At 44.5% G+C, this 27196-nt stretch overlaps 1 protein-coding gene across 3 annotated transcripts in view; it reads left to right on the top strand.

Annotated features, from left to right (window-relative positions):
• The first annotated feature begins 221 nt into the window (after positions 1–221).
• The window catches only part of wdr32 (WD repeat domain 32), a 125223-nt gene continuing 98248 nt past the window's right edge, over positions 222–27196 (top strand). Inside the window, exons 1-3 of one of the 3 annotated variants that reach the window (XM_059989798.1) lie at positions 222–532; positions 657–770; positions 24750–24947. In XM_059989798.1, coding sequence (XP_059845781.1) covers positions 291–532; positions 657–770; positions 24750–24947 — 554 coding nt within the window. In that variant the 5' untranslated portion in view covers positions 222–290. The remainder of the gene's footprint in view (positions 533–656; positions 771–24749; positions 24948–27196) is intronic. The other 2 variants (XM_059989800.1, XM_059989799.1) reach the window with 2 other exon arrangements.

Raw genomic sequence — 27196 nt, 5'->3', positions numbered from 1 at the left:
TAGGAAGATGGCCAGAGTGAGGGTAGGACGGATCAGAGATAGTAAACGGAACATGGAGTTGGAGGAGGTAGGGAAGGATATACCAGAACATGCCGACGTTAAGATACAGAATATATTAGAACTTGCACTAAACATGATGATCGATAAGTCTCATTGTCCTCTCCCCTTCTCCCCGGGGTCCCGATAATCGAGGCCGGAGCAGAGAGAGCGCGGACCGGAAGCGAGACGTTTGTGGCGGAAGCACTGTGCGGACGGGAGTGGCGGACGGACACAGAGGGCCCCAAACGGCGATGAGCGCGGAGATTCGGCCCGTCCGTCCCCTTCTTGCCGGGGGCCGCCGCGGCCGAACCGGCGTCTTCTCCTGGGTTAGGAGCCGTTCGCTTGGCCGCGGTCTGGGACCACTGGTGGACCCTAGCCGCGACACTTACTGCATCATGACTAGCCTGTACGGCTCGATGAACCCCGCCGACTCGGTGACTCTCGGCACCAAAACGCACGGAGCCGCCTTCAACCTGGAGTACTCGCCCGACGGGTGTGTCCCCACTGCTTTCCCGAACTTTGGCATATTTAAGTTTTACCATATCCTTAGAGTTAATCCTAGCACCTCCGTGACCGAGGAAATTCGGTGCTAAACGCTTCCGTCTTCCTTTCCACAGGTCAGTTTTGACGGTGGCATGTGAACAGACAGAAGTCCTTTTGTTTGACCCAGTTTCTTCAAAGCACATCAAAACTCTGTCTGAAGCCCATGAAGATTGTGTCAACAACATCAGGTCAGTTTATAGAAATTTTGTGATTATTTATATATATATATGTATATTGTGTAAAGCCGGGCAGATTGGGCTCTTCAGCCGTGGTTGGCAGCCGATCTAGGAGAAAGCAAGCTCTGATCTCAAACCTCACTGCCTTGTGGCTATACGTACTCATGGGGAAGGCATCAGGAATAAATCCCGAGGAGAAATACGGAACTGGGGCCCCAAGGCAGTCCAACGTTGATTTCAACGCTGACTGGCAACTCCTGCAGCGGCGCTGCTGGTGCCGAATTATATCGGTCTTTGTGGTTCCTTTGGATTCATCAGCAGCGCAGAGACGGGAGTCTGCTGCCTGTACAATAACTTGTTCTCCATATAGTACTGCCCTGGCAGGTAGGACACTGCATCCCTGGTCGACCCTAACTGACTGATGGCCCTCATGAAAGCCCTTTCCTTTTAACGTTTGCGATTGGATAGTGAGCTGGATTTTTATAATCACAGATATTTATTTAAGAGATGTTTCCGTTGTGCATGGTTATTGATATAAAACAACTGGATTTGAGAATAGGTGACCAAATATAAGTTCAAAAGTGGAGAGAGGTCACTAGAACTAAGTCACATCAAGTCAAGTTTATTGTCATTTAACTGTATATATGTATGTAACTTGTATAACCATTTCAAGTAGGTGGGGCTCGTCAGCTTTGGACTGCAGCCCGCCTAGGAGAAGGAAAACTCTGATTTTAAACTTCCGCTGCCTTAAGGCTACAGCCACCCATGGGAAAGGCTTCAGGAGTAAACCCCGAGGAAGAAATCTGGAGCTGGAGTCCCTAAGGCAGTTTGATGTTGTTTACAGCTTCACTCTGGCAATTCCTGCCACGACACTGGTGCCAAGCTGTATCGGTGCTTGCCCTTCCTTAGGACTACATCAGTGATGTGGAGAGGGGAACCCGCTGAATGGGCAACAGCCATTTCTTCAAATCTTCCCACCCAGGAGAGGACACAGTCCACCAGAGACGCAATCACATGATCCCCTGGGATCGATGGCTGCTTACTACTATATAACCATATAATGTATATAGAAACAAGACAACTTTTCTTTGAACCAGGGTGTAATGCAGAGTAGTACACAGAACACACGATAACTTGTGAAGGTATGGATGAAATCTGCAGATGAATCACACATAAATAATAAACTAAAGTGCATTAATATTAAATATTGTAAATTATGGAACAGATTAACCAGTGGCACTTCAAATATGATGCAGTGGACCGGGAGTTCAAAAACCTAATGGCCTGGGGGAAGAAACTGTTTCTCATCCTGCCCGTTCTTGTTTTTATTCATCGGAGTCTCCTGCCTGATGGTAGAAAGTGAGAGAGGATGCTGGATGGATGAATGGGATCCTCGATAATACCAAGGGCCCTGAGTACACAGCGCTCGGATAAATGTCCCCGATGGATGGTAGGGAGACCCCCTATGATCCTCTTGGCTGTTCTCACAGTCCTTTGTAGGGACTTCTGGTGCGATGCTCGGCTGCTCCCATTCCAGATGGAGATGCAATTTGTCAGGATACTCTCAACAGTGCTCCTGTAAAACACAGTTATGTTGGGGGAGGGGAGCCTTGCTTGCATCGCACCAGAAGTCCCTACAAAGGACTGTGAGAACAGCCAAGAGGATCATAGGGGGTCTCCCTACCATCCATCGGGGACATTTATCCGAGCGCTGTGTACTCAGGGCCCTTGGTATTACCTCCTCAGGAAGTGGAGGCACTGTCGTTCCGCCTCGTTCAGGGAGGTGGTATTAAGGGACCAGGTGAGGTCATCCGTGATGTGAACTCCGAGGAACCTGGTGCACTTAACTCTCTATACAAAGGAGCCATTTATTCGCAGAGGGGGATGGTTCGTCTGCACCTTCCTGGAGTCCACAATGATTTCCTTGGTCTCCTCCACATTCAGGCTTAGGTTGTTCTTCTCACACCAATCCACCAGCCGCTCCACTTCCTCTCTATACTTCGTCTCGTCATCATTGTTGATAAGGCCAACCATTGTTGTGTCATCTGCAAAACTTGATGACATGGTTTCAGCTGGATCCTGTGACACAAGCATGCATCAGTAGCAGGCTGAGCACACAGCGTTGGGAGCGCCAATGCTCAGCGTAATGGGATGAGAGATATTGTTGTCCACATGGACTGACTGGGGCCTTACTGTTAAGAATTCCAGTATCCAATTGTAAAGTGAGGTGTTGAAACCTAGTGAGGACGGTTTCCCCAGCAGTTTCTGGGGTATGATGGTGTTGAATGCCAAACTGAAGTCTATAAACAGCAGTGTGGGATATGAGATCTCATTTTCCAGGTGGGACAGGGCAGAGGCTATTACATCATCAGTGGATCAATATGAGTGATAAGCCAACTGGAAAAGGTCCACTGTAGCCAGGAGAAAGGCTTCTGTGTGTTCCATGACCAGCGGCTCAAAGCATTTCATAATGGTTGCTGTTAATGCCACCAGACGATAGTCATTTAGGCAGGTTACTGTCGCCATCTTAGGCACTGGAATGATGGTTACCTCCTTGAAAACTGAAGGGACAACAGATTGTTCCAGAGAGATGTTGATTATATACATCAGCACCTCCGTCTGCTGGGCTGCGCCATCTTTCAGAATCTGACCTGGTATATTATTGGGCACATAGCTTTGCATGGATTGACTTTGGCCAGGGTCTTCCTCACCTTAGCTTCAGCCAGACAGAGTGTCTGCTCTCCTGGGTGGAGGGATAACTTCCTCGCTAGCACTTAGTTCTGCGCATCAAACTGGGTGTAAAAGACATTCATCCTGTCAGGAAGTGAAGCATGCTGGTCACTGATGCACCGAGTAGCCTTGTAGTCTGTAATCCTCTGAATTCCCTGCCACGTGCACCTCATGTCTCTGATATTATAGAAGTAGCTGTAAATTCTCTGGGAATGCTCCCATTTCGCCTTCCTGATGGAGTGGGAAAACACAGTTCTTGCTTCTCTGACAGCTGTCACATCCGGTGATCCAAACCAGCTTCACCATATCTGTGAGTGATGGGGCAAGAGACTGGCATGAGATGTCTACAGAGATCTTGCCAAATACGGAGAAAGATATCTTGCGAATAACAATGGATGGATTCATTATTGTAAGGAGTTACAACTCCAGACGGGGCCTGGGCACGGGCCCAAGAGTGAGGAACAAGTCAAAATTTGACTGATTAAGTGCTGACTCATCCTTACAGTATTGTAAGGATGGGTTAGTGCTGAACTGAGGCTGTGCTTGCAACTGACGGGCTCCAGGACCAGCTGCAGCGATGACTGGCATTGTGGCTGTGAACCCACTTTTGTGAACTTCAGTTCTAAATATTATTTGCTTACTTATTGTTGGCATGATTTGTTCTATTTTCTGCACACTGGGTGATTGATGCTCTTCTTTAATGAGTTCTTTTGGGTTTCTTTGTTTCGTGGCTGCCTGTAAGGAATCGAACCTCAAATTTGTACATAGTATACATATTTCTATAATACATGTACTTGGAATTTTTATATGTATATACACATGGGAAGAAGGATTATTGACAGAGTTGTGTACCAGGAATCTGCCACAAGGACTTTGCCCTTCACTGGTACTCCCATTGTGGTGAAAGTGATATTACAGCGTGGTTTGTTGTGAACTGAGTTACAATGCAACGTGCCTTTGAGGGAGAATGCAAATGCAGTTGTGTTCTTGTGCAGAATTGCAGTTGTATTTAAAGCTGTTTGACCCTGAATTAGTATCTCCTTCTATTGACTGCTGAGTATTTCTAACAGTTTTTGTCTTTAATATCCATCATCTTTGTCTTTGTGGTATCTGAATTGTTTTTGTTTTACTTTCGAGGTTTTGGAAAAAATATTAGTATCTGATTAGCTTTTAGAACAATATTAAGGTGTACTTGAAAGAGTTTGAAAGTTATTTCATTAATTAGTAAATCATTATTACTGTCACTTGTACAAAAACTTTGTTTTGCAGGCCACCCATACAGATCTTTTCATTTCAACAATGCATTGAGGTAGTATATGGTAGCAGTAACAGAATACATTAGGCTCAGAATGCAGAACAGGCTCAAGGCCACTCGGCTCACATTCTGCTCCTGAGTCCTACATTTTAATGCAGAATATTGTTCCAGATACAGATAATGCACAATGCAGGCAGACAATAAGGTGCAAGGCCTTAACAAGAAAGATTGTGAGCTCAAGAGCCCATTGTTTAATAGTTTAACAGTGGTTTAGAAATGGCCCTTGAGCTGGTACATGCTTTCAGGCTTTTTTAAAATTCTTCTGCCAGATTTTGGTGGGGAAACAGAATGTGTTGGGTATGTGGACTTTGAGAATGTTGGATTCTTTACCAAGGCAGTGAGAAATGTAGACAGAGTACATGCAAGGGAGTCTGGCTTTTGGTTATTGCTGAGCTGTCTGCAGTTTCTTGCAGTCTGGAGCAGAACAGTTGCTATAACGGTTTAATACATCTGGATAGGATGAGATTGGTCCAGCATTACTTTCAACAATCATAGAAGAGCAGGGTGAGCTGCCTTAATGACTATCATAGAACACAGAACATAGAATAATACAGCATAGTACAGGCCCTTCAGCCCACAATGTTATGCTGACCCTTAATCCCTGCCTCCCATATAACCCCCCCATGTCAATGTCTCTTTGCAATCGTTGACAATCTCTGTCTACAACACCACCAACCTTTGTGTCATTTGCAAATTTGCCAACCCACCCTTCTACCCCCTCATCCAGGTTGTTAATAAAAATCATGAAAAGTAGAGGTCCCAGAACAGATCCTTGTGGGATACCACTAGTCACAACCCTCCAATCCGAATGTACTCTCTCCACCACAATCCTCTGCCTTCTGCAGGCAAGCCAATTCTGAATCCACCTGGCCAAACTTCCCTGGATTCCAAGCTTTCTGACTTTTTGAATAAGCCTATCGTGTGGAACCTTGTCAAATGCCTTACTAAAATCCATGTAGGTCACATCCACTGCACTACCCTCATCTATATGCCTGGTCACCTCCTCAAAGAACTCTATCGGGCTTGTTAGACACGATCTGCCCTTCACAAAGCCATGCTGACTGTCCCTGATCAGATCATGATTCTCTAAATGCCCATAGATCCTATCTCTAAGAATCTTTTCCAACAGCTTTCCCACCACAGATGTAAGGCTCACTGGTCTATAATTACCCGAACTATCCCTACTACCTTTTTTGAACAAGGGGACAACATTCAACTCCCTCCAATCCTCCGGTACCATTCCCATGGACAACGAGGACATAAAGATCCTAGCCAGAGGCTCAACAATCTCTTCCCTCGCCTCATGGAGCAGCCTGGGGAATATTCCGTCAGGCCCCGGGGACTTAACCGTCCTAATGTATTTTAACAACTCCAACACCTCCTCTCCCTTAATATCAACATGCTCCAGAACATAAACCTCACTCAAATTGTCCTCACTGTCATCAAATTCCCTCTCATTGGTGAATACCGAAGAGAAGTATTCATTGAGGATCTCGCTCACTTCCAAAGCCTCCAGGCAATCTTCCCACTTTTATCTCTAATCGGTCCTACCTTCACTCCTGTCATCCTTTTGTTCTTCACATAATTGAAGAATGCCTTGGGGTTTTCTTTTACCCTACTCGCCAAGGCCTTCTCATGCCCCCTTCTTGCTCTTCTCAACCCCTTCTTAAGCTCCTTTCTTGCTACCCTGTATTCCTCAGTAGACCCATCTGATCCTTGCTTCCTAAACCTCATGTATGCTGCCTTCTTCCACCTGACTAGATTTTCCACCTCATTTGTCACCCATGGTTCCTTCACCCTACCATTCTTTATCTTCCTCACCAGGACAAATTTATCCCTAACATTCTGCAAGAGATCCTTAAACATCGACCACATGTCCATAGTACATTTCCCTGCAAAAACATCATCCTGATTCACACCCGCAAGTTCTAGCCTTATAGCCTCATAATTTGCCCTTCCCCAATTAAAAATTTTCCTGTCCTCTCTGATCCTGTCGTTTTCCATGATAATGCTAAAGGCCAGGGTGTGGTGATCACTGTCCCCCAGATGCTCACCCACTGACAGACCTGTGACCTGAGCCGGTTCGTTACCTAATACTAGATCTAGTATAGCATTCCCCTTGTCGGCCTGTCAACATACTGTGACAGGAATCCGTCCTGGACACACTTAACAAACTCTGCCCCATCTAAACCCTTGGAACTAATTAAGTGCCAATCAATATTAGGGAAGTTAAAGTCACCCATGATAACAACCCTGTAATTTTTGCACCTTTCCAAAATCTGCCTCCCAATCTGCTCCTCAGTATCTCTGCTGCTACCAGGGGGCCTATAGAATACCCTCAGTAGAGTAACTGCTCCCTTCCTCTTCCTGACTTCCACCTATACTGACTCAAAAGAGGATCCTGCTATATTACCCACCCTCGGGGAATGCTGGGGAGTGGGACTGAGGAGGGCATCAAAGGATCAGCCAAGATTGAATGGTGGAGCAGATTCGATGGGCCAAATCACCTAATTCTGCTGCTGTGTTTTATGGTTTGATGGAATCATCCTTGTTACCCTCATCTGGACTCTTTCCAAAGACGGCACATCCTTTCTGAGACACGGGGCCCAAAATTGTTGACAATACTCCAAGTGCGGCCTGATTAGTGTCTTAAAAAACCTCAGTATTATCCTGTTGCATTTGATTCCCCGTGCATTATATTTCACATATCTATTATGCTAATCCCAGCATACGGACCGTTCGTCAGGCACTCCAGACCAGTTCAGAAGTAGGTGAAAACCTGGCCAGCTGGAGCCATCTCTGCTCTTCAAGACTGCTTTGAGCACACTGACTGGCACATGTTCAGGAAGGCTGCAATCGATGGCGACTCTACCAACCTAGAGGAGTACACGGCATCAGTGACCAGCAACATCAGCAAGTGCATTGATGATGTCACTGTATCCAAGACCATCACTACATGCTCCAACCAGAAGCCATGGATGACTGCGGAGGTGCGTGCGCTGCTGAGGACCTGTGACTTCGCCTTCAGAGCAGGCAACAAAGCAGCCTTAACAACTGCAAGGGCCAAACTTTCCCGGGCCATCAGAGAGGCGAACGTACACACACCCAGCAAATCCACAGCCACTTCCAGGATGGCAGCAACACGCGGTGCATGTGGAAGGGCATTCAGGACATCCACCAATTACAGGACAACATCACCTGACTGTGCGGGTGATGCCTCCCTCCCAGATGCACTGAACAACTTCTACGCCTGTTTTGAGGTGGAAAATGACGTGGCGGCGAGGAAGACCACCCCTCCTCCAAATGACCAGGTGCTGTGTCTCACCATGGCCGATGTGAGAAGAACCATGTGGAGGGTCAACCCATGGAAGGCTGCTGGACCAGACAATTTTCCTGTGGCAGAGCGCTCAGAGGATATCTAGATCAGCTACCAGATATTCTCACTGAGATTTTCAACATCTCCCTGAGCAGCACCATTGTTCAAACGTGCTTCAAGGCTGCCACCATCGTCCCCATGCCAAAGAAGTCTTCAGTGTCCTGCCTCAATGACTACCATCCCATTGCACTCACATCCATCATCATGAAGTGTTTCGAGAGGCTTGTCATGAGGCACATCAAGACCCTGCTGCCCCCCTCACTGGACTCCCTGCAGTTCACATACTGTCCCAACTGTTCAACAGACGACACCATTGCCATCACCCTCCACCTGTCCCTAACCCACCTGGACAAAAAAGACACGTATGATCGAATGCTGTTCATAGATTTCAGTTCAGCATTCAACACAATCATTCCTCAGAAACTGTTTGGAAAGCTGAGCCTACTGGGCCTGAACACCTCCCTCTGCAACTGGATCCTAGACTTCCTGACTGGGAGACCTCAGTCAGTCTGGATCGGAGGCAGCATCTCCAACACCATCACACTGAGCACGGGGGCCCCCCAGGGCTGTGTGCTCAGTCCACTACTGTTCACTCTGCTGACCCACGACTGTGCTGCAACACACAGCTCGAACCACATCATCAAGTTCGCTGATGACACGACTGTGGTGGGTCTCATCAGCAAGCACAAGTCAGCTTACAGAGAGGAGGTGCAGCGGCTAACGGACTGGTGCAGAGCCAACAACCTGTCTCTGAATGTGAACAAAACAAAAGAAATGGTTGTTGACCTCAGGAAGGCACGGAGCGACCACTCTCTGCTGAACATCGACAGCTCCTCGGTAGAGATCATTAAGAGCACCAAATTTCTTGGTGATCACCTGGCGGAGAACCTCACCTGGTCCCTCAACACCAGCTCCATAGCAAAGAAAGCCCAGCAGCGTCTCTACTTCCTGTGAAGGCTGAGGAAAGTCCATTTCCCACCCCCCATCCTCATCACATTCTACAGAGGTTGTATTGAGAGCATCCTGAGCAGCTGCATCACTACCTGGTTCGGAAGTTGCACCATCTCAGATCGCAAGACCCTGCAGTGGATAGTGAGGTCAGCTGAAAAGATCATCGGGGTCTCTGTTCCCACCATTACAGACATTTACACTACACACTGTATCTGCAAAGCAAACAGCATTATAAAGGACCCCACGCAACCCTCATACAAACTCTTCTCCCTCCTGCCATGTGGGAAAAGGCACCGAAGCATTTGGGCTCTTATGACCAGAACATGTAACAGTTTCTTCCCCCAAGCCATCAGACTCCTCAATACCCGCAGCCTGGATTGACACCAACTTACTGCTGTTATGAGTACTGAACAGACCTGATTGAAATGAGGACCAGAGTTAATTCCACCCCCCCCCCCGCAGGAACTATGCTGCTAATGAGAGAGAGAGAGAGAGAGAGAGAGAGAGAGAGAGATGAACAGAGGTAGAGACATCTGCTACAGATGAGTGAGAGAGAGACAGTTGATTTATGTATTTTGGCTCTTCATTGATTATTTACCTATCGCTGCAAGAACTTTTCTTTGCTCATTAACATTCCTGAGGAGACAGCAGGAGTGGCCTAATTTGATGGACATAGACATGTGGAGTTGATGGATGGCTGATACCCCGTCCATGGAGATAAAAGACAGGTCTGGGGAGACACCCCTCAGACACACCAGTGGACACTGAAAGAGTTTTGTGCACCCACAGAAGGTGGGGGCTCGAGGACCGAATCTGGAGATTGGTCATAAAGCTCACAGTGTGACAGTGGGGACTTGTGTGTGTGTCGATTCATGCCAGAGTGACGAGTCCACCACAGAAGAACGGTCTACCCGAGAACGGAGGGGTTATAACCGAATGACCACCACAGTACCACGGGATAAGAAAACAGCAGAAGGTTTGCCTGCTGCAGCTGCCCAATCTCTTGCTCTCTCTCTCTCTCTCTCTCCAACAATTGCATCACAACAACCAAGTACCTTAGCACGAATGAACTGAACTGAGCTTTATATTCTTCTATGACAATTCATTTACCCCTAGACATTGATAGAGCTTGTTTCTTATTATTGATTATTATTCCTACACTTCTATGTTTATTATTGCTAACCTGTTTTATATGTATATTTGCATTTTTGATATTGTATTATGTAGTTTACTAATAAACACCTTTAGTTACAGTACCACCAGACTCCAACGTATCCTTCCATTTCTGCTGGACTGTTAACCTAGTTACGGGGTACGTAACACTGCTTTCTACTGTGCCTATTGTCTTGCTTATTATTTATTGTAATGCCTGCACTGTTTTGTGCACTTTATGTAGTCCTGGGTAGGTCTGTAGTCTAGTGCAGTTTTTTTTCTGTGCAAACACGAGGAAATCTGCAGATGCTGGAAATTCAAGCAACACACACAAAATGCTGGTGGAACACAGCAGGCCAGGCGGCATCTATAGGAAGAAGCACTGTCGACGTTTCTGTCCTGACAAAGGGTCTTGGCCCGAGATGTGGACAGTGCTTCTTCCTATAGATGCTGCCTGGCCTGCTGTGTTCCACCAGCATTTTGTGTGTGTTGCTTTTTTTTCTGTGTTGTCTTTATGTAGTTTAGTGTGGTTTTTTGTACTGTTTCATGTAGCACCATGGTCCTACATTGTCTCGTTTTTACTGTGTACAGTACCAGCAGTTATGGTTGAAATGACAATCAAAAGAGACTTGACTTGACTTGAAATAAATGCCAACATTGCATTTGCCTTCTTTACCATGGACTCAACATGCAGGTTAACTTTCTGGGAGTCTTGCATGAGGCCCCCTAAATCCCTCTGCACCTCTAATGTTTGAACCTTCTCCCCGTTTAGATAATAGTCCGTACTAATGTTCCTTTTACCGAGATGTATTATCATACATTTCCCAACACTGTATTCCATCTGCCACATTTTTGCCCAAACTTCCAATTTGTCTAAGTCTGGCTGCAATCACATTGCTTCCTCAGCACAACTCACCCCTCCACCTATCTGCATATCATTCACAAACTTTTCTACAATTTCATTACCAAATTTATTGACAAACAATGTGAAAAGTAATGGTCTCAATACAGACCCCTGAGGAACACCAATAGTCACTGGCAGCCAACCAGTAATGGCCCCCTTCATTCCCACTCACTGCCTCCTGCTGTCAGCCATTCTGCTATCCATGCCAGTATCTTTCCTGTAACACCATAGGATTTTATCTTGTTAAGCAGCACATGCGTGGCACCTTATCAAATGCCTTCTGAAAATTCAAGTAAGTGACATCCACTGCTTCTCCTTTGTCCACCCTGTTTGTTACTTCCTCAAAGAATTCTAATAGATGTAACCCTGAGGTTCGGCCAGCATACATTTGTCTAGGGTAAGACTGCCTCTAGCCCATCCAAACTGAGAAATCTCGTTCATGTGGATACTGCATGATGTGTTGACCGGTAATAAATCCAAGCTGCAAAATATCAGACAGTGCACCATATGCAATTAAAGGATTGAACTTTATAAATCTTAATCTGACTATAGGGTTAGTAAAGAAAATAAAAAGAAAAAGGGCCCATTTTAATGAAACAGTCTGAAGTGCACATTGGAGCTCACAGAATCGTCCATTCAACCCGCATTGACTTCCTCTGAGCGTCGCTGACTGTCAGACCCTTGCTCCGAGTCCACTCCGTCTGGTGGTCTACCAACTCTTTCCATTTGTGCCTTCTCTCTTCATCTCTCGCTGACAAGAGACCACAAAATCCCTGTTCCCGGACCCACAAGAAAGAACAACATGCCTCTCATTGGCTAATATACATTCCCAAACCCCTGTTATCGCTAGTCATAACCCAAACATGGCTTCTACAGAGAAACCATTACCTTAGCAGTGAAAAATTACAGTCAGGCCATGACATTAGCAGTGAAACCTTACAGCGAGGCCATTACATTAGCGACGAAACCTTACAGTGCATTACACAGATTTGTCAGGCAAGATCTCCCATTACAGAAACCATGCTGACTTTGACATAATCATTGGTACCCATGTACCCTGAAACCTCAATCTTAATAATACATTCCAACACTTTCCCAACCACTGAGGTTAGGCTGATTGGCCTGTAATTTCCTTTCTTTTGTCTTCCTCTCTTCTTAAAGAGTGGACTGACTTTTGAAAGTTTCCAGTCATCTGGGACCATGCCAGAAGTGATTCAAAGGTTTCAAAGGTACATTAATGTCAGAGAAATGTATACAATATACATCCTGAAATTCTTTTTCTTTGCAACTGTCCATGAAAGCAGAGGACTACCCCAGAGAATGAATGACAGTTAAATATTAGAACCCCCAGGGGGACGTCATGTGATGACGTGGGATCGAGACGTGGAAATCCAGCTCTCCTGTAAAAAACTAATAAATTAATGTTTAAGTAAAGAAAAGTTAGTAAATATTTTCTGAAAGCTATGTCTAAACTACTCAGGATTTTCCTTAGATATGCCTCCTAAACAGACAAAGAAGAAAACTTCTACTTTGAAGACAGTACAAGCTGGGCCCGCCACCATGAAGAAGCCTCGGACTCAAGTGCATCTTACCTCCGGCGATACAGGAAAGGAATCGGCGGCAACATCAACAGTCTCCAAGAAGGAACAACAGGAACTGCACATGCAGGAAAGGGCATGCACAAAATGAGCAATTGAACTACAAATCCCAGCTACGATTGGAAGTGGAAGTGAAAATGAACCCGAGGTGGATTCGGATTCTCTGGAACATGCAGATGAAGATGAGGAGGTAAAAGAAAAACAACAGGAAGAGATTGGAGGTGGAAGATATTCTGGAGACATAAGAGAAGCTTTGGCACAAATAATGCATGAATTAAAAGAATTAAAAACATTAAAAATAATAAGATATTAAAAATATGAAGACGATGTTTGATAAAATTGTGAAAAAACAGGAGAAAATGGACAAGAAAGTTAAAGCTGGGAGAAATAACAGAAGACACTATTGATAAAGTGAATAAAATGGAAGATAATATTCTTGCCTGGACATCAGAAAGAAAACGACTATTGGAAAAAATAGACGTGCTTGAAAATTTTAGTAGACGAAGTAATATTAAAAATTGTTGGTCTTAAAAAAGGGATAGAGGGAGAGGATCCAATAAATTTTTTTCAAAAATGGATCCTGGAAAATTTGGAAATGGAAGAGCGAACCCAGTTGATTGAAATGGAAAGGGTCCACAGAGCCTTAAGACCAAAACCTCAACCTGATCAAAACCCATGACCAATCTTGATAAAATGCTTAAGATATCAAGATAAAGAAAAGATCCTGAAGGCGGCTGCCCAATGTGCCAGAAAGAGAAATGAGCCATTGCTGATAGAAGGGAAAGCAATTCTTTTCTATTCTGATATAAGTTATGACCTTTTGAAGAGAAAGAAGGAATTTAACCCAGCGAAAAAAGTTTTATGGGAAAAGGGTTATAAATTTATATTGCACCACCCGGCAACACTGATAATTTTTTTGGATGACGGAAAAAGATGATTTTTTACTGATCATCGGGATGCAGAGGAGTTTGCACAAGAACTCCCAAATATTTGCTAGACACAGTAAAGATTTAAAAGTGAAACAGATTAAAATGAAGACGGGGACACTGAAGTGAGTTGATGGACATTAAGGACAGAAGAATATTTAAATATACTTTTAATTATATGATACAGGGGAGAAAGGTAAAAATTTGAGAAATATTAATCGAGAGTAGTGATATTATTTTTTCTTTTATATACTTTTTTCATGTTACGGGGGAGCTGGGGGAACTTCGGATTGATCGCTACGGGATTCACTTGTGTAATCATGGCGTTTGCCATGACCCGCACAATGGAGGGGGGTAATGTGTTTTTTTTCATTCACAACATTAGCGGGGGGGGGGGGGTTTGTTTTTTTTCTCTTTATAATCTATTTTTCTTTTATCTTTCTTTCTTTGCCTGGATGATTGGAGGGGAGACACATAGCAACATTGAGAATTTTAAAATAATTCCCCAGGGTACTATGAGGGTTGAAATATTATGTATCATTATAGACTGGAGTAACCCCGTTAAAAATAATGACTAATTTACTTAATTTTTAAAGTTTTAATGTTAATGGGCTTAATGGACCAGTGAAAAGAAAAAGGATTTTAACATACATTAAGAAAATGAAAACAGATATAGCTTTTATACAAGAAACACATTTAACAGAGATAGAACATCAGAAATTAAAGAGAGATTGGGTCGGAAATGTTATAGCAGCTTCATTTAATTCAAAAGCGAGGGGAGTTGCAATTTTGGTCAACAAAACTTTACCAATTAAAATACAAAATGTATTAATTGATTCTGCGGGAAGATATGTAATTATACATTGTCAAATCTTTTCAGAACTATGGACTGTTATGAATATTTATGCACCAAATGAAAATGATGTAAAATTTATACGAGGCTTTTTTGAATTCAGCTGACGCACACGATAAAATATTAATAGGTGGAGACTTTAACTTTTGTCTAGACCCAGTTTTAGATAGGTCAACAAAGGTTGTTATAAAACCAAAAGTAGCAAAATTAACTTTATCATTGATGAAAGATTTAAATTTGATTGATATATGGAGAAGAATTAACCCAAGAGAAAGAGATTATTCATTTTATTCAAATAGACATAAAACTTATTCAAGGATAGATTTTTTCCTACTATCAGCGAATATTCAAGACAGAATGAAAAATATGGAATATAAAGCAAGAATATTGTCAGATCATTCCCCCTTGATAATGATAATGATGGATAAGGAGGAATTGATTTACAGATGGAAATTTAATTCAATATTATTAAAACGTCAAGATTTTTGTGATTTTATGAAAAAACTCAGTTTTTTTTAGATACAAACTCACATTCAGTTGATGATAAATTTATATTATGGGAAGCAATGAAGGCATATTTGAGAGGCTAGATAATGTTATACTTCTAAAATTAAGAAGGAATATATGGTAGAAATAGATCAATTGGAAAAAGAGATTACAAAATTAGAAAAAGAATCTCAAAGATATATGACAGAAGAAAAACAAAGACAACTTGTTAATAGGAAGTTACAATATAATACACTTCAGACATACCGAACAGAAAAAGCAATTATGAGAACTAAACAGATGTTATGAACTAGGTGAAAGATCACACAAGATTCTTGCTTGACAGTTAAAAACAGACCAGGCTTCCAAAACGATAAATGCAATTAGAACAAATGTAAATAAGATTACTTATAAACCTTTAGAAATCAATGAAACTTTAAAAATTTTTTATTCTGAACTGTATCAATCAGAATCACAAAATGATATTGTTGAGATAGAAAAGTTTTTTTCACAAATAACTCTCCCAAAATTGAATTCGGAAGAACAGAAGGGATTAGATGTGCCTTTTACATTAAAAGAGGTCGAAGAAGCTCTAGGATCACTTCAGAGTAATAAATCTCCAGGAGAAGATGGTTTTCCACCTGAATTTTACAAAAAGTTTAAAGATTTATTAATTCCTCCTTTTATGGAGCTAATGCACCAAGTGGAAAGAATGCATAAACTTCCAGAATCTTTTTCGACAGCTATTTTAATAGTATTGCCAAAAAAAGACAGAGATCTTTTAAAGCCACCATCATATAGACCTATTTCTTTGTTGAACATGGACTATAAAATAATAGCAAAGATTTTATTTAATAGATTATCTAAATACTTACCAGAATTAATACACATGGACCAAACAGGATTTATTAAAAATAGACAATCGGCAGATAATGTAACTCGGTTACTTAGCATAATTCATTTGGCACAAAAGAGGGAAGAAATGAGTATGGCAGTTGCTTTGGATGCAGCAAAACCATTTGATAGATTGGAATGGGATTTTTTATTTAAGGTATTGGAAAAATATGGATTAGGAGTATCTTTTATAAAATGGATTAAAACCTTAAAAATACTAACCCCAAAGCTAAAGTGGTGACAAATGGTCAAATTTCAACATCATTTCAGTTAACAAGGTCAGCTGGACAAGGTTGTCCATTATCACCTGTTTTATTTGTGTTGGTGATAGAACCATTAGCTGAATTAATTAGAACTGACTCAGATATTATGGGTTTCAGAGTTAATCAGGAGGAATATAACTTATTTGCTGCTGATGTTCTGATTTATCTACCTAACCCATTGCATTCATTGCGTACATTATCTTCTAGATTGGAAGAATATGGGAAAATATCAGGGTACAAAATAAATTGGGATAAAAGTGAAATTCTACCCCTTACTAAAGGAGATTATAGTCAATGTCAATTAATAACTCAATTTAGATGGCCGATAAATGGTATAAAGTATTTAGGTATAAGAGTTGATAATGATATAAAGAATTTATATAAATTAATTTATTTGCCATTATTGAAAAAAAATTCAAGAGGATCTTGATAAATGGATGATGTTACCAATAACATTAATAGGTGGAGTCAATGCTGTAAAAATGAATATATTCCCTAGATTACAATATTTATTCCAAACACTACCAATACAATTACCGCAGAAATTTTTTCAAGAGTTAAGTAAATGTGTGAGGAAATTCCTTTGGAAAAGTAAGATGTTGTGGCGACCCATTTCCTGGCGCATCCGAACCGACTCACAATTAGATAGCCTACAGGGGTTTGCGAGCACAGAGCTTTGGAGCCTCTGCGCCATGGGGGGCCGGTTGAGGGAGGCTTAAAAGTGAGGCTGAAGTTTTCGAATAAAGTTTTTTCCTTCGACTGCAGTTACCGACTCCGTGTCGTAATTTTAGCGCTGCGTGTAGCACACCGCTACAATTGGTGACCCCGACGGTCCAAACGATTTTTGGACCAGAAATGACCAACGCCGCCTCTGTTCATGCGGTTTCGTTGAAACTGCCGGGTTTCTGGACACAGCGCCCGGACCTATGGTTCCAGCAAGCCGAAGCCCAATTCCACGTTCGCCAGATCACCTCAGAAGACACCCGCTACTACTACGTGGTGAGCTCCCTCGACCAGGACACAGCGGCCCAGGTCGCGGAGTTCGTACAGTCGCCCCCGGCAGATGGCAAGTACACGGAATTCAAAGCCCTGCTCCTCAGGACTTTCGGACTCTCACGGCGCGAGCGGGCTGCCCGTTTACTGCACCTGGATGGCTTGGGCGACAGACCTCCATCGGCTTTAATGAATGAGATGTTGTCTCTGGCCGACGGACACACATGCCTCATGTTTGAACAGGCATTCCTGGAGCAGCTGCCCAAGGACATACGCCTGCAGCTATCCGACGTGGATTTCAGTGACCCCCGGAAGGTGGCAGCCCGGGCGGACTTGCTGTGGAACGCCAAAAAGGTGAGCGGGGCGTCCATCGCACAGATCTCCCAGCCACGCTCCCGGCAGCAAACCAGTCCAGGCCCGGCCGCAGAGCCCGCCAACCCCCGGCCCAATGAACACTGGTGCTTCTACCACCAGCAGTGGGGCGCAGAAGCCTGCCGTTGTCGCCCGCCCTGCAAGTTCCCGGGAAACGCCAGGGCCAGCCGCCGCTGATGGCTACGGCGGCTGGCCATCGGGATAGCCTCCTGTATGTGTGGGATAGAAGGTCGGGACGCCGGTTTTTGGTCGATACTGGGGCTGAGATCAGCGTTTTACCTCCGACGAGTTACGACACCCGCAGCAGGGCACCAGGTCCCCCCTGAGGGCCGTGAATGGCAGCACAGTAAGGACCTATGGCACCCGTCAGGTGCAGCTACAGTTCGGCTCCAGCCAGTTCACGTGGGACTTCACACTGGCCGCTGTAGCCCAACCGCTTCTGGGTGCGGATTTTTTGCGGGCTCACAGCCTACTGGTCGACCTGCCCAGGAAGAGACTGGTACACGCCGAGACCTTTCAGACGTTCTCCCTGGGTGCAGCCCAGTTGCCAGCCCCTCACCTTGGCTCCATCATGCTGTCCGACAACGACTTCACCAGGGTCCTGGCGGAGTTCCCATCGGTTCTGGCACCGCAGTTCACAGCGGCCATGCCCAGGCACGGCGTACAGCACCACATCCCGACCCAGGGACCATCCCTCCACGCCCGCGCTCGGCGGCTTCCCCCGGACAAGCTCCGACTGGCGAAGGAGGAGTTCCAGAGGATGGAGGAATTGGGGATCATCCGGCGGTCCGACAGCCCATGGGTCTCCCCCCTGCACATGGTGCCCAAAGCGACGGGGGGCTGGAGACCGTGCGGCGACTACTGCAGGCTGAACGAGGCTACCACACCGGACCGCTACCCTGTGCCGCACATTCAGGACTTTGCAGCAAACCTGCACGGCGCACGGATCTTCTCCAAGGTAGACCTCGTCCGAGGGTACCATCAAATCCCGATGAATCCTGACGACGTCCCCAAAATGGCTCTCATCACCCCTTTCGGCCTTTTCGAGTTCCTCCGCATGCCGTTCGGCCTGAAGAATGCCGCACAGACGTTCCAGCGGTTAATGGACGCGGTGGGACGGGACCTGGACTTCGCGTTCATCTATTTGGATGACATCCTCATAGCCAGCGGCAGTCATCAGGAGCATCTGTCCCACCTCCGTCAACTCTGCGCCCGACTGAGTGAGTACGGTCTTACAATCAACCCCGCCAAATGCCAGTTCGGACTCGATACCATTGACTTCCTGGGCCACAGGATTACTAAAGACGGGGCAACCCCTCTGCCCGCTAAGGTAGATGCGGTCCGCCTCTTTCCCCGACCCACCACGATCAAAGGCCTTCAGGAATTCGTAGGTATGGTCAATTTCTACCACCGCTTCCTCCCTTCAGCTGCCCAGATCATCCGCCCCCTGTTCGCCCTGATGTCGAGTCCGAGCAAGGACATTACCTGGGACGAGGAGTCCGCCGCCGCTTTCGTTCAAACGAAGGAAGCTTTGGCGGACGCCGCAATGCTAGTACAACCCAGAATGGACGCCCCTACCACCCTCACAGTGGACGCATCAAACACGGCAGTCGGTGGGGTGCTGGAGCAACTCATCGCAGGTCGCTGGCAACCCCTGGCGTTTTTCAGCAAACACCTGCGACCACCCGAGCTTAAGTACAGTGCTTTCGACTGGGAACTGTTGGCGCTCTACCTGGCAATCCGGCATTTCAGGTACTTCCTAGAAGGTTGGCCCTTCACCGCGTTCACGGACCACAAACCGCTTACCTTTGCTTTTATGAAAGCGTCCGACCCCTGGTCGTCCCGCCAGCAACGCCACCTGTCCTACATCTCTGAATACACGACGGATGTCCGGCACGTCTCGGGTAAGGACAATGTCGTGGCGGATGCGCTCTCTCGCCCTACCGTTCATGCCCTTTCCCAAGGGGTAAACTTTGAGGCACTGGCAGAGGCACAGCAGGCGGATGAGGAGATTCCGAGTTACAGAACCGCAGTCTCCGGTTTGCAGCTCCAGGACCTCCCCGTAGGCCCAGGTGAGAGGACCCTACTCTGTGACGTCGCCACCGGCCAGCCCCGTCCAGTCGTCCCGACAGCATGGCGGTGCCGCATTTTCGACTCCATTCATAACTTGGCGCATCCCTCCATCCGGACAACTGTCCGGATGGTTTCCAGCAGGTTCGTTTGGCACGGACTCCGCAAACAGGTCAGTGAATGGGCCAAAACGTGCATGCACTGCCAGACGGCCAAGGTGCAGCGGCACACCAAAGCCCCACCGCAGCAGTTCCATCCCGCCCACCGGCGTTTCGACCACATTCATGTGGATATCGTGGGCCCCCTGCCAGTGTCGCGCGGAGCGCGGCACCTCCTGACTATCGTGGACCGGTTCACAAGATGGCCAGAGGCGGTCCCGCTCACCGACACCACCTCCGAATCTTGCGCCCGAGCCCTGATCGCCACCTGGATATCTCGCTTTGGTGTACCAGCCCACATTACCTCCGACAGAGGCGCCCAGTTCACCTCCAGCCTGTGGTCAGCTATGGCCAGCCTTTTGGGGACTCAGCTGCACCACACAACTGCCTACCACCCACAGTCGAACGGGCTAGTGGAGCGTTTCCACCGTCACCTGAAGTCGGCCCTCATGGCCCGCCTGCGAGGAGCCAACTGGGCGGACGAGCTTCCCTGGGTCCTACTCGGCATCCGCACAGCGCCCAAGGACGACCTGCATGCCTCGTCGGCCGAGTTGGTATACAGCGCGCCCCTGGTTGTCCCCGGGGAGTTCCTACCAGCCCCAAGGGGGCAAGAGGAAGAACCCGCAGCAGTCCTGGGCAGACTACGCGAGAAGCTCGGTAACCTGGCCCCCATACCCACTTCACAGCACGGGCGGCACCCGACCTGCGTACCCAAAGACCTACAGAACTGTAAGTTTGTGTTTGTACGAAGGGGCGGGCATCGGCCGCCGCTGCAGCGGCCATACGAGGGGCCGTTTATGGTGCTCCGGAACAACGGGTCCACGTTCGTGCTGGACGTTGGGGGGAAAGAGGAGGTTTTCACGGTGGACCGCCTCAAACCGGCCCATGTGGACCTGGCGCAACCGGCCGAGTTTCCGGCGCCTCGGCGCAGAGGCCGACCTCGCAAGCAGGTTCTGGCCCAGACTGTGGACATTGGGGGGTGTATCGCCGGTTCTGGGGGGGGGGGTTATGTGGCGACCCATTTCCTGGCGCATCCGAACCGACTCACAATTAGATAGCCTACGGGGGTTTGCGAGCACAGAGCTTTGGAGCCTCTGCGCCATGGGGGGCCGGTTGAGGGAGGCTTAAAAGTGAGGCTGAAGTTTTCGAATAAAGTTTTTTCCTTCGATTGCAGTTACCGACTCCGTGTCGTAATTTTAGCGCTGCGTTTAGCACACCGCTACAATGTCAAGAATATCGTTGGAAAAATTGACATGGAAATTTGACCTAGGAGGGTTCCAGTTACCAAATTTTAATTATTACAAAGCAAATCAACTTAGATTAATTGCATCTTTTTTTGATGAAGATAAACTGGCGTGGATTAGAATAGAGTTAGACAAAATAGGAGAAAATATACCAGAAGATTTTGGGAATCTAAATGGATACAGGAAAAGAAAGAATCTCCTATACTAAAACATTTGATTGATTTATGGAATAAGATAAATGTTGATTGTGAGATAAAGAAATCTTTATTAGCAAAGAGACCTTTAATTCAAAATAAACATCCCTTTTATAATGGATAATCAACTTTTATATAACTGGTTTCACAAAGGGATTACATATATAGGAGACTGTTTTGAAGGAGGTATATTAATGTCATTTGGCCAATTAAAGAATAAATATAAAATATCAAATAACACTCTTTTCTGTTATTTCCAATTAAGGGCTTGCTTAAGAGATAAACTGGGTCAAACAATGTTATTGCCGAAACCTAATGAAATAGAAACTTTAATTCATAAAGGAAAAATTAAAAAAAATTATTTCTGGTATGTATAATTTGATTCAAAAACAGGCAATTAAACAAGGAATTCATAAGTCAAGACAAAAATGGGAAACTGATTTGAATATTAAAATTGATGAAACAAGTTGTTCAAGATTGTCTTGACAGTATGACAAATACAATAAATGTTCGACTAAGATTAGTACAATATAACTTTTTACATCAAATATATATTACACCACAAAAAATAAATAGATTAAACTCAAATTTATCTGATCAGTGTTTTCGATGTAATCAAGAAATTGGTACTTTTTTTACACTCTATTTGGTCTTGTTTTAAAATTCAACCTTTTTGGACAAATTTCAGAGTTTTACTGGAACAAATTATTGGAATACAACTTCCGCATAATCCAACATTATTTTTACTAGGCGATATTGAAGGGATAAAATAGAAATCCAAATTGAATAAATATCAGAAAGAATTCATAAAAATTGCATTGGCAGTAGCCAAAACGGCTATTGCAGTTACTTGGAAATCGGATTCATACTTAAGTATAGATCGTTGGAAGAATGAAATTTTTAGCTGCATTCCACTTGAAAAAATTACTTATAATTTGAGATAAATATGAAATATTTCTGAAAATTTGGCCCCCTTATTTACAAAAAATAGGATTAAATATATAGGTGCTCCGAAAATAAAATTATTGGTTATCTGGGGAAAGAAATAAATATACATATTAAAGCTATTATGAACTCCATGGAGCATGTGGGGATCTTCTGATATCCAGGCATTCTTTCTTTCTTTTTTCTTTTTTTTTTCTATAGGGATATGTTGGGGGGGGGGGGGAAGGACTGATAATTTTTTTTCTTTCTGTAACCTATTTGAAAATTCAATAAAAAAAATAATAGAACCCTAAAATTCCCTCAGCTTCCCCTCCCATGTGTAAGCAACGACCCCCCCCCACCGAGCACTCAAGTGTGCAAAGCATCAGTAAAGACACAGACTTGCAGAACCCCAAAAATTTCTTGTTCACCCAGTAATTCAGCATACCACAGGCTCTCTCTCTCTCTCCCTATAAGGAAAAAAGAGGTGTATCCTGAAAGATCATGACCAATTCACCTATTATCTCTTCAGCAACCTCTCTCAGGACTTGGGGATGTAGTCTCTCTGGTCCAGGTGACTTATCCACCTTAAAACCTTTTCAGTTTGCCTTGCACTTTTTCCTTTGTAATGACAATGGTACTCACCCCTGCTCCCTGACACACACAGGCATCTGGAAAACTGCTAGTGTCTTCCACAGTGAAGACAGATACAAAACCTTCAGTCTGACAAACTGTTGGAAGTTTTTGAGGAGATTACACGTAGGACAGATAAAGGGGATGCTGTGCATGTTATACATTTGGACTTTCAGAAGGCCTTTGACAAGGTACCACACATGAGGCTGCTTACCAAATTAAGAGCCCATGGTTTTACAGGAAAGTTACTGGCAAGGTTAGAACATTGGATGATTGGTAGGAGGCAGTCAGTGGAATAAAAGGATCCTTTTCTGGTTGGCTGCCAGTGACTAGTGGTGTTCTGCAGTGGTCAGTGCTGGGACCACTTCTTTTTGTGCTGTATATAAATGATTTAGATGATGAAATAGATGTCTTTGTTCCAAGTTTGCAGATGATACGAAGATTGGTGGAGGGGGAAGTTGTGTTGAGGAAACAGGTAGGCTGCAGAAGGACTTAGTTTAGAAGAATGGGTAAGAAAGTGGCAAATGAAATACAATGTTGGAAAATTAATGATCTTGCACTTTAGTAGAAGAAATAAATGTGCAGATTATTTTCTGAACTGGGAGAAAATCCAAAAATATGAGATGCAAAGGGCTTTGGGAGTCCTTGTGCAGAACACCCTGAAGGTTAACTTGCAGGTCAAATCGGTGGTGAGGAATGTGAATGCAATGTTAGCATTCATTTCAAGAGGTCTGGAATACAAGAGTAGAGATGTGATTCTGAAGCTTTATAAAGCACTGGTGAGGCTTCAGTTTGAGTATTATGAACAGTTTTGGGCTCCTCATCCAAGAAAAAATGTGTTGGTGTTGGAAAAAGTTTCGATGAGAATCACAAGAATAATTCTGGGAATGAAAGGGTGACTCTGGTCTGTACTCGCTGGAATTTAGAAGGATGGGGGGATCTCATTGAAACCTTTTGAATGTTGAAAGGCCTAGACAGATGTGGAAAGGATGTTTTCTATGGTGGGAGAGTCTAGGACAAGAGGACACAGCCTCAGGATAGAGGGGAGTCTATTTAAAACAGAGGTGGAGCAATTTCTTTAGCCAGAGGGTGGTGTACCGTACTTGTGGAATGTGTTACCACAGACAGCTGTGGAGGCCAGGTCATTTAAGACAGAGATTGAGATGTTCTTGATTGGACATGGCATCAAAGGTTCTGGGGAGAAGGCTAGGGAGTGGGGCTGAGGAGGGGAAAAAATGATCAGCCATGATTGAAAGGCAGAGCAGACTCACTGGACTAAATGGCCTAATTCTACTCCTTTGTCTTATGGTCTCCATAGATAGAATATGGAGAGGATATTTCCACTGCTTGTAGAGTCTAGGACCAAAGGACACAGCCTTAGAATAGAGGGGTATTCTTTTAGAATGGAGATGAGGAATTTCTTTAGCCCAAGAGTGGTGAATCTATAGACTTAGTTGCCACAGGGGGCTGTGGAAGCCAATTCTTTACATATATTTAAGGCAGAGGTTGATCGATTCTTGATTGGTCAGGGCATGAATGGATACAGGGAGAAGGCAGGAGGTTGGGGCATGAATCAGCCATGATGAAATGTCGGAGCAGACAAGATGGGCCAAGTAGTCTAATTCTACTCCTATATCTCATGGTCTTATGGTAGATTTTAGATTCTGGAGCAATAAACCATTTGTGAAATAAATCCTGATGCAGCATTTCAACGACATTAATTCCTTTCTTCCCAGTGATGCTGCTCGACCAGCAGATTGTGAGTTGCTTTCAGTTTGTTCATTCTGTAGTTTTGATCTGTATAGGATTGAGATGGGAATGTTATATTTTTTGGGGGAGGGGTGTGTGTGTGTGTGTGTGTTTAGGTTTTAATTAAAGATCACATTCAGTGAATGCTACACTGCACTCGTTTTATAATTGTTGAAATATCAGTGTGTGCTCTGCTTTTCCTTTAGGTTTCTTGATAACAGACTATTTGCGACTTGTTCTGATGACACCACAGTGGCACTGTGGGACTTACGAAACCTCAACACGAAGGTTTGCACCTTACATGGCCATACGAGTTGGGTAAAGAACATTGAATATGATACTAACACAAGACTGCTGGTTACATCAGGATTTGATGGAAATGTAATCACCTGGGATACTAATAGGTATGTGTTTGCATACTTCTTTGCTAAAATTTTAGGAGAAGTTGTGTCTAGCATGACTACAGGGAAAACTGCTTTGTATCTCAGTCTGTGTAAGTTAAAAATGTCACATCTGGAAAGGATCGTTTTTCATTAGTAAGCTTTAACAAAAAAGGTGGATTCATCAGAAGATTTCCTATGTATTCCCTCTGAACTTCAATATTTAAAATTATCTCCATACAATTAAAATTCAATAGGTACATTTAATGTCAGAGAAATGTATAGAATATACATCCTGAAATTCTTTTTCTTCACAAACGTCCACAAAAACAGAGAAGTGCCCCAAAGAACAAATACCAGTTAAACGTTAGAAGCCCAACGCCCACCTCAGCTCTCCCCTGCCCACGCACATGCAGCAGCAAGGCAATGACTTCCCCCACCCCACCAGCAAAAAAAACATCAGCACCCCCCACTGAACACTCAAACATGCAGCAAGCATCAATAAAAAGACAGACTTGCAGTATCCCAAAAACTACTTGTTCACCTGGTAATTTGACATACCACAGGCTCTCTTTCTCCCTAATAAGGGAAAAAGAGGTGTCCCTGTTTCACAGCAAAAGGAGAGACATAACAAACAACTTGCTGATTTGCAATGTTAAAAGTCTGGTGTGCTGTTTTTTCTTAGCTCTACACCCAGAGAATTGGCCCCAGAAAGGTACAGCTCTCTGGACACACAACCCCTGACAGCTAACCCACTGCTCCCATTTTCCGTGTTCTCTCGTGACACTTCAGTCAGGGGTACTGGCCTAGAATCAGCACGTCTCCACAGCCACGAAAATCCAGCACCATGAAGGCGTGCTCACCTAACCTATCCTTGGGATATCAAAAAGCGCCCGGTCATGAGGCCCTGAGAGCGTGTCCCATTCCCACAAAGTCAGAGTGTAACTCCAGGTCAGGGTTTTCAAAAGAACCTTGAAAAGGGAAAAAATGAGATATCAAAAATAGAAGTAGAGTTGTTTATGAAGATGCAAGCAAAGAAGTTGCCGTTTATCGCCATCATAACTTTGCTCCACCCCTTCATGTTTTGGATTTTTCTGTTCTATTTCTTAGAAATAATTTTGACAACCTAAGTTTTTTCTGCAGTGCTGTGTTTGAAGACACAGATGTGAGATCACAAGAAGCTGCTAGCATTTAGTTGTATCAATTTCTTTTATGGTCTTTCTATCCCATTAACCACCTTAAGTGTGCACTAATCCAATTGTTTCCCCAGTGTTCTTGTCTACTCTATATACTGGTTGCTGTCAATTGCTCCTATGAACCCATCAAGCTATCTTGTCTTTGGGATGTAGAATGAAACCACTGGCATCCTGATGTTTATAAAATTATGATGGTATCGGTGGGCTAGATTGCAGGAAACAATTTTTCATATTTAGGGTAGGTTAAACCTAGCAAACATATGCTTAAGTCAAAGGGGGAGAGGTTTTGAGGTGAGAAATCAGGATGAGCTTCTTCACTCACTGTGGTTAGTACCTGGAATGCACTATCTGAGAGAGTGGTTAACGTGGAGCCATGCATATTATTTAAGAAGTCTCTTGTTGAATGGCTTAGCCATTGAGAGCTGGTTGAGAGATGATTGATACAGAAGTGTGTTCACTGGTCAGCATGAATAGGTTAGGCTGAATGATGAGCCCACTAGGGGATCGGCTGTGCTGGATTAGGTGTTGTGCAATGATCTGGAAATGGTAAGAGAGCTTAAGGTTAAGGAACCCTTAGGGAACAGAAATTAGAATATGATCAAGTTCGCTTTGAAATTTTAGAAGGAAGACTAAATTCCAATGTGTCGGTATTTCAATGAAATAAAGGAAATTATGATGTCATGAGAGGGGAACTGGCCAATGTTGACTGGAAAGGGACACCAGCAGGAAGGACAGCAGAGCAGCAATAGCTGGCTTTTCTGCAAAAAACGAGGGGAGTGCAAGACAGATATATTCCAAACAAGAAATTTTCGAATGGAAGAAGCACACTACCATGGCTGACAAGTGAAGTCCGAGCCAAAGTAAAAGCTAAAGAGAGGGCATACAAGGAAGCCAGAGCTAGTGGCAAGAAAGAAGATTGGGAAGCTTTTAAAAATTTGCAGAAGGAAACTAAGGAAGTCATTAGGAATGAAAAACTGAATTATGAAAGGAAGCAGGTGACTAATATCAAAGAAGATACCAAAAGCTTTTTTAAGTATATGAAGGATAAACGAGAGTTGAGGGTAGATATAGGACGAA

The sequence above is a fragment of the Hypanus sabinus genome, chromosome 14 (genome assembly GCF_030144855.1).
Source record: "Hypanus sabinus isolate sHypSab1 chromosome 14, sHypSab1.hap1, whole genome shotgun sequence".
In the NCBI taxonomy this organism is placed as follows: Eukaryota; Metazoa; Chordata; class Chondrichthyes; order Myliobatiformes; family Dasyatidae; genus Hypanus; species Hypanus sabinus.
Note: the sequence above shows the minus strand (reverse complement) of the source record. Positions and strands in the feature narration are given on the sequence as shown.